General features: G+C 54.4%; 1 protein-coding gene across 4 annotated transcripts in view; it reads right to left on the reverse strand.

Moving 5' to 3' along the window:
• px (MAP7 domain-containg protein plexus) overlaps positions 1-17,403 on the reverse strand; it is a 69,001-nt gene that overhangs the window by 19,188 nt on the left and 32,410 nt on the right. For 2 of the 4 annotated variants that reach the window (XM_033481093.2, XM_033481092.2), the window contains exon 8: positions 15,353-15,400. The exons of the other annotated variants lie outside the window; for them this stretch is intronic. In XM_033481093.2, coding sequence (XP_033336984.2) covers positions 15,353-15,400 — 48 coding nt within the window. The remainder of the gene's footprint in view (positions 1-15,352; positions 15,401-17,403) is intronic. 4 annotated transcript variants of the gene reach the window in all.

Consider the following 17,403-nt stretch of genomic DNA (forward strand, 5'->3'; position numbering starts at 1 on the left):
GGACGCGTTTATCGAGCAACCCTTTGCATCTAAAATACTTAAACGTGTAATTTCTAGAACAAGTAGCTGCCTTCGATCGAGAGCACGAGTTGAATAAAATAGCAGTGATTTTCAGATGGGAAGAACGATGTAATAATTGCTCGGGATGTCGGGGACTTTGGGGTTAACGACAAGAGCGTCGACCTTGCGACCCCTCCATCGGCTGTCTGCCGGCCGGCAAAAAATCCCGACGAGTTTTTCGGGAAAATTTGCAGCGGCCACGCACACGCAGCCTCCCCGCCGACGAGCGGCAAACTTTCGAGTAGTAGAGGTTGCCCGATCCGCGGAGCCAAATGGAGTTTGTTCGAAATTCTGGTTTTCCCGGTAACCATGGCCGCGACTAAAAACGTTGTTAATTTTTTCCAGCGATTACGAATCGATCGCGCCACGCGACAGGAAACTTTGCAGACGAAATGCCCGGTGAAACGCGCGCCGAATATCGCGACCGTCGTCAATTCGCCGAGCAAAATATGTACACGCGTCCCGTCGTGTATGTGTATGTACACGTCTCCCTAATTGACGCTCAGATTGTCTACAAAAACGGGCAATTTGGGAAGAGGAGATACGATTATTCGAGCCTCGCGATTTATCGTTATAGTTATAAATTGTCCACAATTATCAAAACGAGCCGCAAGGCTCGAATAATCGTATCTCCTTTTCTCAAATTGTCCATTTTAGTGGACAACCCGAGCGTCAGTATAGGAGACATAGCTGTACCGTGGTGTCTAGCGAACTGCGCGCCTCCGGGAGGGGGTTGAAACTATCCTCGGAGCACGTCGGAGGGAGCTTCGACCCTGTCGGTCGCGACACAGCGAGAAAGCCGAGAGTCGAAAGAGCAAATCGATCTCTACCTCGGCTATCGTTGCGCGAGAGATTTGGCAAAAATTCGGGGATAGGAGACGCTCACGGTGTGCTACAACGGGCAATTTTGTCGGATTATTTGCTCCGAGATCGCTGGTCCTAAAAAATTGATGGAGATGGATTTCTTGCAGGAGCAAAATTTTCCCGAACCGGAGAAACGGTTGACGAACTAGGGTAGGAAGGTGGCGCGAAAGAGGGGGCGCGATGATAATCCGATGAAATCCCGCGGCGAGCGTTTAAGCGATTCGATAAGACGAAGATCGTCGTCGGCGTGTTCGATAACAGCCCTCGTTCCCGTTTCATCGGCAACCGAGGCCGAGAAGGAGGACGAGAAGGAGCGCCGAGAGAGGCGTGGATGGTGGGAAGAAGCTACGCTTCGGAACACCTCGAGGCTCCCAATGGCCTCGCGTCGTGGCTGCTGACCTTTTCCCACTTAATCCCCCTCGCCTAACCCTTCGAGACACTCCGGCTCGGTCACGGGAAGTCGAGTTTTCGCGTGCAAAAATCAATGTCGGAAGGACCGCCGCTGGCAAATTGGCAACGGGTCGCGACCCCTGGGCCGCGGCCACGGGAAATCGACGCGGAATTAAAGCGACGCGACGCGACGCGGAACGTCGCGGTGAACACGGGATTCCCGACGCGCGATAATTCATGCGGCTTACGCGTGTTTGCTCGCGTTGGAAACTCGCGCATTTTTCTACTGATATTTTATTCACGGCCGCGACCGACTGTCACGCTCGCGACGAAACGATCGATCGACGGAACGGGACGCGGTCGCTCGAAACACCGACGACGAAATAATCGCCCCGGAGCGATCCGATTAAATCGATGGATTTCGATTCATTAAATCGAATCTAAAAAACGAAGAAAATACTATCGATATATACTGTTAGGTGTGCAGAATAGCTGCGCTAATATAAAAGAATGATTCGCGTGACTCTCGCGGTTCGAGGGAGGAAGATTGCCGAAAACTCGAAGATCTCGTTAAAAGCGAGAGCCGAGCGTTTCGAGCGGAGCGGAGCGAAAAAATTCGGTGAAGGAGCGGAAGCGGGTTTGCGGACGGGCCGCGGTGGTGGCAACGGAAGCCGTTGGCAGCGCAGACGCGGCGCACAGTGCGGTCGCGAACAATCACCGGTGAACGGTTGGGTCGGTTGTCCGCGTCCCTCCGGCGACCCCTCTCGACAACCACTCATCGCCGCCCCGGCCCCCATATTTTTCTGTAGCGAGGTGGGCGCGTGTAAATTGCAGCCTCTACAAAGGGTTGCCACACGCAGTTAGATCAACATCTGTCGCATGCTCGGCTCGGCGCGGCGCGACGCGACGCGACGCGACGCGACGCGGATGCTCATCGATTCCCGGTCGGGTCCCGTGGAATCGAGGTCGGAAGGACGGACAGTGTCACCGAGAACTGGCGCTGTTAGCGATCGCAGTGTCACCCCCGGGTTCGCGCAAATAAAACTGCGGGACACGCGTCCTTTTATTCGGTCCGCGGTCAAATCCTATTGGGAAGTCAAACAATTGATTCGCCCGATCGGCTCCGCGTTTACCTCGACTCTAACCGCCGTGTTTCCACCCCCTTCTCGCCCTCCCCGATATCGATAACCCGTCGCACCGGCTATCCAAACAAACGGTTACCGCACCCCCTTCTCCTTTCTCCTCGCTCTTTCTAACCCCGCCGCGCTGATTTTTACCGTACGCCCCCGCAAATCGCTGCGCGAAACCGTCCCGTCGTTTTATCCTTCGAACGAGCCTGCTTTTCGCTTCTTAACATTTTATCGCTGTTGCGCCACACAGCCACGGCCGTTCATCGATCGTTCGACGTATTATTTCGATCGATGAAACTGTTATCAAAGAGAAGATTATCAAGCAGTAGAGTAACATCTACAGTAATTCTGCTTCGATCGAACACGTCCGTTGCAAGGCTCGCGCGTGTTACAATCGTTGAGTACACAGTAATGTCTCCCTAATTGACGCTCAGATTGTCCGCGAAAATGGGCAATTTGGGAAGAGGAGCCTCGCGACTCATTTTTATAGTTACCGATTTTCAACAATTATAAAAACGAGCCGCAAGACTCGGACAATCGTATCTCCTCTTCCCAAATTGTCCATTTTTGTGCACAATCTGAGCGTCAATTACGGAGACATTACTGTAGAATGAGCGGAGCGTATGGATCGAACGCGTTTAAATTCGATTTCCTCAAAGTTTTCACCTTTTCCGCTCGACCGATTTGCGCGTCGAAGTCGCGGAACTCGGCGCGATTTTCCTCGCGCGATGACACGATCGATCGCGCGCGAGCTTCCGCCGACTGCGGGTGGAAAATTCGCATTACCCCGTCGTTTCTGGCGAGCGCGGATTGGTCCGGGGGCCACCGAGGTCGTCAGAGTCGCGAGCGGCGACGAATCGCGGGCAAAACGTTATTAAATCGTGGATTCCCGTCACGTTCCGCGATCTAACGAATTAATATGGAAATTCCGAAGCACCTTACGAACGAACGAACGAACGGACGAACGAGCACAGCGTCGAAGCGAAATCCCAGAGGCACCCTTGGAGCGGTGGCAGCGAGGGTGAGGGAGGATCGAGTCGCATTGGCGTCGCCGTTTCGATTTTCCATCCCCTTATTTATTTTCCTGCGGAATCTTGGACCGGGGAACAACGGTACGATACAAGAGAGAGAGAGAGAGAGAGAGAGAGAGAGAGAGAGAGAGAGAAAAAAAGTCTTCCTTTCTATTATTTGAATCGGCCGATTCGCGACCGGGTCCGACGAGTCTGCGAACGTTGCCCAGTATAGCCCCCGTACACGCACCATCATCCCCCCGCGTGCTTTCTATATACAATCGGGGCGGAATTTCGACGCCCATGATGACTGTAGAGTGCCGCGGCTACGACCGTACTAAAATGAAACGTATATTTGAGGTTGGGGCGGATCAAGCCAGGGGTTGAGCTCGCAGGGCCCCGGAGTCGTTTATATGGTGATTCAATGGGGGTGCTTGGCAAAATGTCAAGGGACTCGTAGGGGTGCGAGAGCGCCCCTACGACTCCTCTCTTCTTATCGAGCACCGTTATCCCGACGAAAATTTTAGGAGCCTTCGGAAACTTGTTCCCGGCTCCTTCTCGCGACTTCCAAAGCGATCGAGTTAGGAGATCGAAGCGCGATTTTCTAAAATTTTACAGCGGCTCGATCGGCTCGATGACACCGCGACGCGATTCGTTCGTCGAAATCTGACAGAACCAGGCAAAAGATTTCTGTACAGACGCGAAAGGAAGTAAAGGATTTCGCGAGCCACACCGATGGATCGCGTCTAGCCGCGGTGGCCAGCAAAAGCACACCACACCCTGGCTTCTCTCTGTAGCGTCGCGGAGCCGTGGCGAGGTCGGCCACCGGTCGGTCGTCGCCGAATAAATTCCCCGGGGTAAATAGTAAAATGAAATCTGCACCGGCACTCGGCCGCCGTGAAAACACGGCCCCTCATTAATTCCGACCGCCGCTATAAAACCCCGGAACAGCGGAACACATCGAGTGTAGCCCCAGTCCCCAACCCTTTCTCTCATCCCTCTCTTCCGGCGGGCTTTCGCTCCTCTCCCTCTCTCGGCGCCACGCTCCCGTCAACGGTTGCTCTCTCGCTCGTTTCCTTCGTCGACCCTCGACCCCCGACCCCCGACCCCGACCAGCGCCCCTGTCCCCGGTCCCCATTCTTCGCCACCGTCAGCGGAGAACCGTGGCGTACACCACCCTCGGTCACGTATAAAAGCCGCGTATTCAATTACCCGGCATCGACCGGCCGAATAACGAATGTGCACGCCATGGAAAATATCCTGCCCACCCCCGACCCGACTCGACCCGCCGCGGTGCGGCGCGACGCGGCGCGGCCCGGCCCGGCCTGTTTTGTACGTACAACCACCCCGATACACAGAGCGCTGGCTCGAATCGCGCGAACCTGTGGCAGAACCTGTGGAAACCTATGAACGAGTACGCGCGAGAAACTCGCGGCTAAACGCACCGTTGACTGCTCTGGGGGCGAGCGAGCGACACACGACCAACCCACCCCGGGGAACCGAAAAATAAATAGAACAACAAGGTCGCCCCGGCTCTTTTTAATCCTCCGAGCGATCATCGGGGTCCCGCCCCCGTGATTTTTACCGAGAGATATAGAAGCTACGAATCGGACCCCGCCGTTAATTGCAGCACCAGCCCTCCTCCACGTTCGCCCTTCTTCTCCGCGCCCATCTGTCGCTACACCACCCCCTGCTGTTCACCGCCTGCTGACGCCCTGTTGAACCACCCGCGCGCTTACACACCTCCGAGCTTGCTCTCGCTGATGGGATTTTCTAGATCGCTTCGCCGAAACGTCGGATATTATATCCTTGTGCTCGAAGTACCCTTGATATCGATTTATTGTAATCGATTGCGCAACCGATCCGCGAGATGACCGCGAGATGAAACGCTCTCGAATGAAATTGATGCGGGAGGATCGGAGCGGGCGAATCCTGCTGCTTTAACGCGTCGAGATTACCTGTTGGAGACGCCGGATCCGGCTGCGGGTCGGTGTGTCTCGATCGATCGATCCGCCGGAAGTCCGCGGATTTATCCGGCGCTCTAATGCGATCAAGGGATTAGCCGGCGATTAGCCGGTCGAATGCGCGAAAGCGGTCGCACGGGCACAGTATACGGCGGATTACCGGCTCCGCGACTGCTACACGTATCCACCGCGACCCGCGTTTACCGATCGGTGGCCGCGTTTCGGGCCACCCTTTATATACCCTCGTCCGTAAGGGCTGACAACGAGGAAGGGAGAGGACTAGGTTATAACGACGATTCGAGGAAAAATTCCTTTTAGCCTGAATTTACGTTTAGCACCTCGCGAATATATTATTTAACCCTTTGCGCTTCTCCACTGGCGACCACCAAGAGTGGAAGAGTGATATGGTTGCGGACGAAGGTAAGATACGCGTGTAGCTTCGAGGAAAATGATTCCGCATACCTTACGAAATTGAAGTACATTTTTCGAATATCGATTAAGAAGCGCGTCGAGTTTCGATGAGATTCTATTACAACAGATTACAAACATTTGCGATTTAATTTCGTTAGCGAACGACATAAGTCATATTTGCAGAGACCGTGCAAGTTCTGGAGCTGGACGGCACGGAAATACAGTAATGTCTCCCTTACTGACGTTCAGATTGTCTACTACAATGGACAATTTGGGAAGAAGAGATACGATTACTCGAGCCTTGCGGCTCATTTTTATAATTGTAGATAATTTATAACTATAAAAATAAACCCTAAGGCTCGAATAATCGTATCTCCTCTTCCCAAATTGTCCATTTTGATGGACAATCTGAGCGTCAATAAGGGAGACATTACATTTGTTTGAATTCGCAGCTAGAGGGATCGACTGGCGTCGTTTTCGAGGAGGACGGGTCCCAGACAGTTTCGAGCTGCATGCGGTTGCGGACACACATATTGCCTTCCGCCGACGCGACGAGGCGGCCACGTGAAAACGAACACGCTCGCGCCTCCGCCGCCCCCGCGCCGGCTAAACCCCGACGCGACGCGGCTCGACGAGAGACGAGCAGATAGAAAGCGTTGGCAGCCGGGAATTGGTAGCGTGGCATAAACCATTCGGCGGGCTCGCAATCAACTCGGTCGTGCATTTTGAATTGAAACGCGCGCATCCCCTCCCGCGTCTTGCGGAAATTCCGCTGGAAATGGCCGAGCGCGAATCGGCGTGTCGCGTCGACCGAAGGCTGTGCGGCTCGGTTCTCCCGATTCTGCGTGAGTTTCCTCGCGATCGATACGAGAAAAATTGAATCGCGAAAAGCGTCGCGCCATCGGTGATCGATGCTGTCTCTACGGTGAGTAGAAACGAATCGGCGGAGCAGCGGGGAAAAAATCGGTTGCGAGCGAGTCCCGCGCAAAGTAACGGGAATCATCGCGCAATCTAATAGTCCCGCGGGGGCGGATACGCGGAGGAACAGGTAGAATTAAGCGATGCGGCGCAATTACGCCGGAAGGAGCCGCGCCGACGCGGAAAAAGTCCGCGAAGGTGTTCCGCGTCCGCGTTCCTCGGGGGAATTAAATAAAAACGCGCCGCCGGGAGGAAGCTCGACGTCGACGTCGACGTCGACGTCGGTGGTGTGGGCGGATCTAGCCTGCTCGTAGAACGAAATGAAATAACGAGTAGGTGGTCGCGCGAAATGGAATGAAAATTCACGCGGAAACGGGCGAGCGGGAACGCGAGAAATTAAAGTTCCCTTTCTCCTTCTTCCTTCCCTCTTGCTCCCTCTTCTCCTCTCTGTCTTTGTTTCCCTTTCCTGGTTCCGGTTCTCCTTTCCCCTTGGCCGCAGCTTTTTGTCCCGGCCCGGCTGCTCTCTCTCTCTCTCTCTATCTCGTCGACGAGCCCCGGGGAAAAAGGAAAAGCCGGGGAACGGATTCGCGGACTGATTGCGATTGAAATCAAAACGCTACGAGGGAGGCGGGGGAGCCATCTGTCCGCGATTCGACGGGAAAACGTCCAGGTTCTCTCTCTCTCTCTCTCTCTCTCTCTCTGTTAGATTCCTTTTTGTTTTTCAATCTTTGCGCCGAATCGAAGCTCGAGAACTCCGGAAACCATCGACCGCCGTATTTATGACGGCTGACGGGTCGAGAGTTAATTTCCAGTCCGGCGGTGCAGGAGTACACTCCCGCATCATCGCGGAATATATTGCCGAACGATGCACGCGTCGAGCTGCTTCAATCCTGGAAACAGGCCTGAACGATCCGCTTCGAGGTTGTTCCGCGATTATTAGAAATGCGCGATGATTTGTCGCTGCCGTTTCCAAAAACTTCCAAATATCGATCCGCGTGTCGGGGCAACAGTCCCGGGTCAAAACGGACCCGAGCCAAGATGCTCGCGGCACACCGTTCCACCGTGTTTCTCGCCAGCTCGTCGAAGAAGCGGCCCCGCAGAGTCTGGAAGTTGCTCCGAGTCCCTGAAGTGCGTGCCGAGGAAGCCTTCGACGGAAGGAGGGACGGTAGGAATCGATGGTGCGTCGGGTAGGAGCGGGTTGCAAGGGGGGGGGGGGGCATGGTTCCCGTGGTTGCCACCCTCGTGGAGGGGTCCGCGTCGGCCTTGTACGAAGGAAATTGGAGGCTCCTCAGGAACATATTGCCCTCTCAATCCTCTCCAACCACTCGGCTGGCTGGCACGGAGCGGAATGCGTCTCTCCCTCTCTCCTCTCCTCTCCGTGCCGCGCCGCTCCTCCGCTCGCGGATTCTCTCTCGCTTCTCCGGTCGGGTCGGAGGCGAGTTTAAAGCCAGGCAACTAGTTTCGCAATTGCTACCCCCCGCCGCTTCTGCAGCCCTCTTTGGCGAATAAAGGGTCGGAGGGTGTGCCGGATGGCGGTTCAGAGGGCGAAGGTGGCGCGGGGGTGGCCGGTAGGAGAGACCCGTTGAAAGAGGAGGATGGGAGGGAGCGGTTAAACCCTCGGAGCGAGGTTTCGCTCTGGCAGAGCCTGCTTCGGCAGATAGCGACGGCTCCGTCGGGCCGTTCTGGCCCTAGATCGGAAAAGGGTCGACCCGATATGGGGTTCCGCCCGCGGAAATGAAAGAGCCAACCGCTACCCGATCTCTGCTTCGTCTCTCGCCGCTCTCTCTCTCTCTCTCTCTCTCTTTATCGCTCTCCTCGTTCCGTCCTTTGGCCCTGAAGTTACGCCAACAGGCTGCGCGACACAGCAGCCGCCCCGCCACCGCCAAACTTTCCTAATGAATGCGACGCGGACTGTTTACCCGGTGCATTTGTCGAGGAGCCTCCCGCACCGAAAGCCATTCAAAGACCGGCTCTCTCGGGAAGCTGTTCCGAGATGAAAAGGGACACCCGGCGACCCCCGAAGAGAGGGTTCCGCCTTATTACCGTCGCCGCTCTGCCAGCAACAACTCCGAATTCTTTCTTTCTTCGCGAAAAAGAAATCGTTTCTTGCGCGAAGATCTTGCGGCTCGACCCTCTCCCTCACGCCGCCTCCCCGTGAAATTTCAATTTAGAATCCGTGACACGAGGCGTGTCTCGAGGCGACCTCGAGGCTTCGAGCTTCGAACTTCTCTCGCAACCGGTTCGCGAGATCAAGCCTTCTCTCCAACGATTCTGGTCTATTATCGATAAATATCGTCGAACGGCGAACAATTAGCTAATAAACGAGAGGCACAGGGAAGTTCTATCCGCAGAATTATTCTTCCGTAAAACGATTAGCGAGAGACGTTTCGGCGAATTTGTTCGTATCGTTCGTTTTTCGGGGGGCACCTCGATGGAGAACAGGATGGCGGAGTAATTTGAACCGGGCCAGGAAGAACCGGGTCGAAACAGGAAAACGAGGGAGTTCTCCGGAGCTTGGCCGATGAGCTTCCAGGTAATCATTTTTCGCCGGGAGCGCGGAAGCGACCTAGAAGTCGTTCAATTTCCGAGGTTGGGAACGAATTTAAAGGATGATTAGCGGCGCCTAACGATGCGGAAAACCGAGCCAACGTGGCCTCTACACCTCCTTCGCTTTCCCTCTCGCTCTCGCTCTCTCTCTCTCTCTTCTTCCAGGGTGTACGTGGTAATCAAATATTTAGGAGAGCGTGATGTCACCGCCGTTAATTAATATTAACGAGCCGGAGAGTGCCGCCAGGGTCGAATGGATAAATCGACCCGGTCTCCCGCTGTCCCCCGACGGGAGTTTCTCGATAACGACCGCAGGATAGAGAAGATGAGACGGATTATCCCATCCGGCCGATCTTCACGGTCCGGAGGTACTTCGAAATTCATAAAACGCCGCCACGGAGAGGAGAGGAGAGAGGAAGATCGCGCGGTTACTGCAGCCGCGATTCGCGAGAATCGATCGGGTCGCCGTGTATCGCCTCTATCAACCGCCATTTTCATTTTCGTTCGACAGAAAAATTCGCACGTAGTTTTGCGGCAAGAAAAGATCGCTACGGGTCAAAAGGGTTCCTTCTTGAACGGCCATCGGCGCTTCGATCGATCGATCGTACCGGCGAAAAATTCGCGAATCTCGTCGAAAGAAGGCCAAAAAGGATGCATCGACGTTTCGCAACGACAGCTGTCGTAATTTTGCGGATGAAAAGGAACCGAAAGACGCGCGATGCGGGCATCTCGAAGAATTGAGGCCACGGAGGATGTCAAGGGCGCTCGTCGACGAAGTCTGTCGAGAATCGATAGACTCGTACCTGTTCCCTCGAAGTTCAGGTGTGGAGATCTGCTCGAGAAAAAAAGGCGCACGCGCTTATCTAGCCCGAAAGTGGTCGAGAGCAGACCGGAAGGAAGAAATACGAGGCCGAACGATGCTCCTCGGCGACCGGCCGATAACAAAGTCAAGGAGGAATAAAGAATTGTTCGAGGAGGGTGACTCGAGAGCGCGAGCAATCGATATCGTCTCTGCCCCTCTGCGAGAAGCCAGTGTAATCCACTCGGTATCCACTCGCGAGCCTTCTTTCTCTCTCTCTCTCTCTCTTTCTCTCTCTCTCTCTCTCTCTCTCTTTCTCTCTCTCTCTCTTAATTCGCAGACTTCTCCGCAAATCGTTTCCAGGTCTCCGGTCGTTCCGAGGCGGTTTTTCCCGCGGTTCGAGCGCACAAATTTCACGGGAACGCCGCCGTTCGCTGGCAGACTTTACAACCTGGCACGGTATTCCCGGCAGTCAACTTTTTCCTTCCTGTTCTTATTATTTATTCGGTAGCGGCAGCGAGTTTCGCACCGCGCCGCTTGATAGCGAGCAAACGGTACAGAGCGACGCAAAATTGCCGGTCCTCTGCGATGCGAAACGAATCGACCGACAATTCGTGCCCGGAAAAAAATTTCTGAACGTTTGAAATTCAATTAAATTAAATTTAGAAGAACGCGCGACAAACGGATACGCGGGGACGGCTCAGAAATAGATTCGATTGAAATTAGAGTTAGCCTCGTTCTTCGACGGACTCGTTTAAATTCGTAATTATGAGAGAAAATAAAGTAAAATAGTATAAAGAAACTATCCTCGAGTATTATTGTTCTCGAATAAAATAATTTGCTTGTCTCGGAAAGGCGACGCAGGATCCTCGATTTTGCAGCGACCGGTAGCCTTCTCTATCTACCCTCCGGCTTCCGGCGTTTCCTCGACGAAAACTTGGTGCGAGGGTCTACGTAACGCACGATAAACTTCAAGAGGGTGAAGATTAACGGGCACGGGAACTTTTCACGCCAAGTACACGGCCCTGCCGCGCCGTACCAAGCCGAGCCGAGCCGAGTCGCGTCGCGCCGTCTGTGGGATTCGCCGGGGTAAAAGCGGAAAAGTTTCTCGTTGCCTGCGGACTCCGCGGAGTATCGCCGTTTTCCCAGATTCCGGTCCACGGGATCCATCCACCGGAAATCGAGAACGGCGATCCATCTATCGACCGAATTTCCATATCCTGCCGGAACGGTGTGCTCGACGGGAATTCCAGCGGTTCCCTTTGGTTTAACAAACAGAGACGAACGCGCCCCGGTAAAACCGGGTGGCTGGAAACGGGAAGAAGACTTTCTGTCTGCGCCCGGCGATTATGGCACGCTCTAGTAACGTCCGTTACTTTGCTCGAAAAACGGCCGACACAGAGGGGTGGTTCCCGCCGTGCCATTTCGCTAGATTAATTCGCCGAGACGAAGACACGGATTCGGCTTCGTCTCCGAGGCGCGTCTATTCCATTTTTCCCGAGATATTCCTAATAAGAGACCCTCTTCTCTACGGCTTTCTTGAAAATAAAATCTCTCTCACTCGTTTCGCACAATGCACGAACAAACCCTTTCGCGTTTAATTCGCGAACAACGCGTTTATTGCGCCGATTCGACGGTTCGATTTTCATATCATCTAACAGGGTAGGATGTGTTTTCCATTTCGGCGACGAAACGCCGGCATCCCGTGGCTCTTCCTCCCGGTTCCCGGCGGGGAACGACGCGGATCGAGATTTAAAAGCTGCATTTTCCGCGGAAAAAGAACGGCCCGGTTGGTTAAAGCGAGGAGAAGGACGTTCGCGATCCTTTTCAAGCGCAAAGATAGAAACGCTCCGCTGCTTCGCTGACAGGAGAAAAAAGATAGAAGGGAACCGGAGGAAGCAGAGAGAGAGAGAGAGAGAGACAAAGAGAGAGAGAGAGAGGGGGGGGAGAAATCTGGTGGGAGGAACGCTGGGAGAAGAGAGAGAATGGCGGAGCGAAAGAGGGAACGCTTTAATCACTCGTCGCTCGGAAAACACATTTATCTGGAAATCCTTGGCACCGAAAAGAAATCCCGGCATTTATCCGCGGATTGCGTTTCACAGGCTGCACACTCTGTTCGAATTCTTTCGAAACGTCGAGACAACGCGAACGGAAGCGCGCGATTCCCCACGGTGCTACAGCGCGATTCACGTATGGCCGATCGCGTTATTTGTATCCGGCTGACGGAATTGTTTGCGCACGCTTGAAAACATATTGTCGCGCTGGTACATTAAATCTCGCTAATTTTCGTGAGATCCGCGAAACGTAAGGATATTGAAAAAGTAATCGATGTTGTATAAGTGGAGCGAAGTAGACGAAAATTGAATGGACAAAATTCATCCGCAGAGGTGCGAGGTACAGTAACGTCTCCCTTACTGACGCTCAAATTGTCCACTAAAATGGATAATTTGGCAGGAGGAGATACGATTATTCGAACCTTGCGGCTCGTTTTTTATAATTATGGACAATTTATAACTATAAAAATAAACCGCAAGACTCAATTTAATCGTATCTTCTCTTCCCAAATTGTCCATTTTCGTGCGCAATCTAAGCGTCAATAAGGGAGACATTACTGTACGAATCTCGGGCCAATGCGAACGAAGCCTAAGCTTCGGAGACTCGATCGCGCGTTTCCCGATTTCCCGAACCGTATTTTCGTCCGGGCCTCGCGGCGTTCCTATTCGGTCGCCTCCCTTTTTCTCTATTCCCGTCTACTTTCGGAGCCGGCATTCCTCGGATCGCCGCGACACCATCAAAGTCCCGAAGCAGCGCGAAACCTTCCGGAGAGCCGAGTCGCGCCCGCAGCAGAAAGGGACAGCCTCTGAAAAACGTGGAACCGTTTTCCGGCGGAAGCGATGACAATCGCTCGGCGAATCCGACGAACCGGAAAGGAATAGGAGCCGGAATAATCGCGGCCGATGCTTGGCAAGCAATCGGCAGCCTCGTTACCAGCTGCCGGCTCGTTAATTAACCGCGATTACGGGGGCGGCGGTGCATGCGAGAGAGCAGCCCGCCTCGTCTCTCTCTCTACCCACCCCTCGCTCTCTCTCTCTCTCTCTCTCCTCTTTCTCTCTCCCTCACTCTCTACACCCCCGCCGCGCCCCACCGCCATGCAGAGAGCCACCCCCGCGCACGCTTCGTCCCCCGTTACACTCGCCACTTCCCTGCACGACAAGCTTGCATCCGAATAACCGCCCGCCCGTGAAATCGTTACGACTCCGCACTCCGCGCGCGTATCGGCGCAAATCCCCTTTGCGAGTTTTCAACGCTACGAACGCGTTTCCCGAGGAAATCGGTTGTTCCTAACGACGGGGCCGATCCGAGCCCCGATCGTAACAATGGAAACGTTCTCTCTCTCTCTCTTTCTTGCGATAAAATATCAGCGCCGCTTCCGATGCTACGCTCGATTTTTCAACGCTCGAATTATGATAGCCACGAAAGGAAACATCTGCTCGCGGACTTTTCTATCCGCGACTAGTCGGCTAACTTTTACAAGAAATCGAAGCATCGAAATTCCGTTTTCGGTTAATTTTCCGATCCGGTCTGCAAACTCGAACGTCTGCGAATATCCGATGGAGCGCGTTCGTTCGCGCATGTTTAGAAAGTTGGGGGTCTTTAACCCCTTGCGCCGAGATTTCATGCGCAGCCAAGTCGTTAGTAAATTCCTAGACGAGACAGATCGTTTTTCTTTATCGAATGCCAAGCTGTAGTTGAACGTTGACATTTTTTATTGTTAACAGAAGGGTGGAATTTCATTTCGATTTAAGAAACGCGAACAACATCTTGGTAGATCATGTTCCAAATCTTAGCAGCGTGTCCGACACGATATTATAGGGCAAGGGGTTAAGTATGGCAGGCGACCCGAGGTCGTTACCGCTGTCCTAGAAAACAAGAACAGTTCTCCTGAAAGATCTGTTAACGGTGCGGGGGAAACGGGGTTGACTTCCGGTGAGACGACCGTGATTTACTTCCCGGAGAACCGTCAACAAGAATCGCGTAATTCCCGGCTAATTTTTTAATTAAGTAATTACCGAATCGTTAGAAGCGATGGCGGCAACTAAAATGATTCAAGAAGCAAACAATTATCCAGCGAGCCGAGATATCTCCGCTCCGAGTAAGGACAATCGCTGCGAACGATGTCAAACGGTCTTCCAGGCGCGCTGCTCCGTAACTGGAAGCCACGTATCGCGCCAACGATCGTTTACCGTTAGATATTCCAGTGAGAGAGTTCTCTCTCTCTCTCTCGTGCGCGCGCGGCCGTTTGTTTATGCACCGGTCCCTCGACGGGACTGCGAAACGGTCTGATTCGCTCGAGCCCGATCACCCGAACGCCGGTTGCCGTTGCCAGTTTCACTCGCCGACTTGCCACGGCGCGCCGGCTCAGCTGCTAAGCCCGTGCTCCGGTTTATTTTCCGCTTCCCGGACCGGGCGTGGCCGACTACTGCCCCGTGGGGCATTGCCCTGGCTCCGAAACTGGGCTGACTCAACGTTTCCGACGACAGAGATCGCGGGACTAGATTTTTCGACGGTGAGTCAACTAGGCGTGGGCTGCGAGAGACTGTATACCCGGGAGCGACAGTAGACCACGCCTACTGGGTATCGCGGGGACGGAGGACACGCCTACTGCGAGCTAGAGCGGCGATAGGCCACGCCTCCGAGGGCCCACTTTCTGTACCGAACGCGGAAACGAATGCTTTTCTGTTTCGTTCAATAATGTCTTAGCTATAGATTTTTGGGAGATTCGAAATTTCTTACAGATATCTTGGACACTGTACACATGTTTAGACTCCTACTCGGACCTTTTAAACGCTGCTCCACTGGCTCACCGAATTGATACTAAAAGTGAACATGGAAAGAATAGAAATTTGCTAGCCGGACAGGCCCAAACTTAAACAGTTTTCCGAAGAGGTCTAAACACTGCGACGAGGTCCGCGCGAGAGCGACGAGAGAGGCGGAGCTACGAAAGTCGGAGCGGGGACCGTAGATAGATTTTTGTATTTCGAGGAGAGGCCGGCCTCGCGTCGCCGATAGACGCCTCGAATCACGATTTAATTTATGCGGATCAACGCGCGGCAAAGGACGCGCGAACAATGAAGACGTCGTCGGCCGTTTATATGCGTCGCGGCGCGCGAAAGCCCCTCTCTCTCGCTCCCTCTCTCTGTCCCTCTCTCTCGCTCCCTTTTCTCCGGATTTTTCTGTCGCGCACGACGATTAACTTACGTGTCTGTTCCGCGCCGAGCACTCCTCGAGCGTTCTGCATCTGCTTACCTGGAACAAAAAAAGAAGAGCGAGGACGGTTAGAGAGAGCTGCGGAACGTCGAAGAATTTTTCGTTTGTACGATAGGTATTTCAGGGATGCAGAGGTTGGACCACGTTTCCGCCACTGGGATCTCTCGGTTCCGAGCCCCGACAACAAAAGTCCGCGTTGCGCGTCGTTCAAAGATCGATCGAGCGGAATGCAGCGCGCGAGTTCAAGCAAGCTCGAGGGACAATTGAACGATCTCGATGGCCGGTGGCATCGGATAGTACCCGGCCGGATGCGTCGATATTAATTTGACACGGTGAACGTGGCAGTGGAACGTGCCGCACGGCCGCATCGCGCCAAAAATAGCTCGCGCGGATACGCGTGTCGGTCGCGCCGACCCGCTTCGACCCGCGCCGACCCGCCTCGCCTCGCCGTTTTCGTTCTCGAATCATCGCGCGATCCGATCCGCCGCGATGCGATCCGATTCGTCCTCGTCCGTTTCCTTTTTCCATCGCGCGCTGTAATCCCTCCTGTTCTGCTTGTCGGCGCGCGATCGAACAAAGACGAAGACGAAGCCGACGCGAGAAGGGGACGCGAGAAACGGCTGGTAAACACGCCTCGCACGTAATTCGTATCACGCGGATCGTCCGCGACCGGGGTTAACTGGTGTCACAGAGCCACTTGACCCGCGATCAATGAAACCTCGGAATTCTCGGATGAAAAATTCTTCGCGGGTGCACAGGCGAGCCGCCTCCGGCGTCAAAGGCGAGCGCCGGGTTCACGCTCGAGCGCGAAACAACGCGGCCAGACCAGGCCAGGCTCGCGCTCCCGACAAAACTTGCGGAACCTTTGTGCGTGTAATTACTTTCCGAGGGCGAGTTAATTAACCGAGCGTCCAGAAATTCAGGACGTTTATCGAACGGACGCTGCCATCGAATTCCCGAGCCAGCTTTCCGAAATTGCTGCCGGAAATTCTGCGATCCGATTCGTGCATCGACGTGTTCAAAATTGTTTAGAACAACGGCGACTGGCACTGTTATTGCTACGAGAAAGCGGCTCTGAAGTTTATGTAAAATACGAAATGATTTCGAGCGCGGCAGGCTCGGCGCGAAGAGCCAACAAGCGGGAAAATCGATCGAGAGGAATCGTGTGCCAAAAGCGAGCCTATAGGGAGGCTGTAGCGCCGATTCCCCGCCCCCGTTCTTGGCGCAGCTTGTTACCCTTAGCTACCCCTTATCGATGGTCGGCTGGCAGCCGACGAGAGGCCTCCGTCGATGTATCGATAATCGAGTTTGCGCGGAACGTCGACCGGCCGTATCGCAGCGCGGCTCGGTTCGGCACGCCGCGCCGGCTGGCGTCGCGTTGCCCGCCTCGTCGCTTTGCCGTCGGTAATTGATTTATATACTGCGCCTTTGATGTCAGTCCGGCGTTTCGACGCCGACGCCGACGATTCGCGTCGAAAGCGCAGCGGACAGCAGCGCTCGATCACCTTATCGGCGACACATCGTCGATCGCGAGAGGCTCCGCGCCGTACAGATTTCCATCGATCGAATCGATCCGATTCGCCGCGGATCTCTTCGTCGAGAGATCCGCGTTGGCGTTCGGCCTCGTCGCGACTCGAAGGAGAATCGCGTTTAAGTTGTTCAAACGATGCATCGGGCTACCGATGCGATGGACTTTGCGCGAGGACTCGATGAAATTGCGATACGCAGGGAAGGAGAGCTATTTATCAGAACGGAAAGAGGAGGCGAGAGAGCGTGCTCTGGCGGATACCGAGAAATCCAATGAAACAGGGACACAGGAGAAGCGGAGTCTCGGTTCCCGGGAAAACCGTTTCTAAACCGAGCCGCTCGTAAAACCGCGGGACCGCCGCGGGTTTACGATCAATTACGGGCGGAAAGGCCGGACAAGCGGGAAACGGGGCGCGCGTGTTTGTTTTGCGGCGTGAAACAGCTGTACAAGTCCAACCAGCGGATCACCGAATTCGATTCGCCGCGGTGTTCCGCTCCGCCATGCTCCGCTCCGC

The sequence above is a fragment of the Megalopta genalis genome, chromosome 2 (assembly GCF_051020955.1).
Source record: "Megalopta genalis isolate 19385.01 chromosome 2, iyMegGena1_principal, whole genome shotgun sequence".
In the NCBI taxonomy this organism is placed as follows: domain Eukaryota; kingdom Metazoa; phylum Arthropoda; class Insecta; order Hymenoptera; family Halictidae; genus Megalopta; species Megalopta genalis.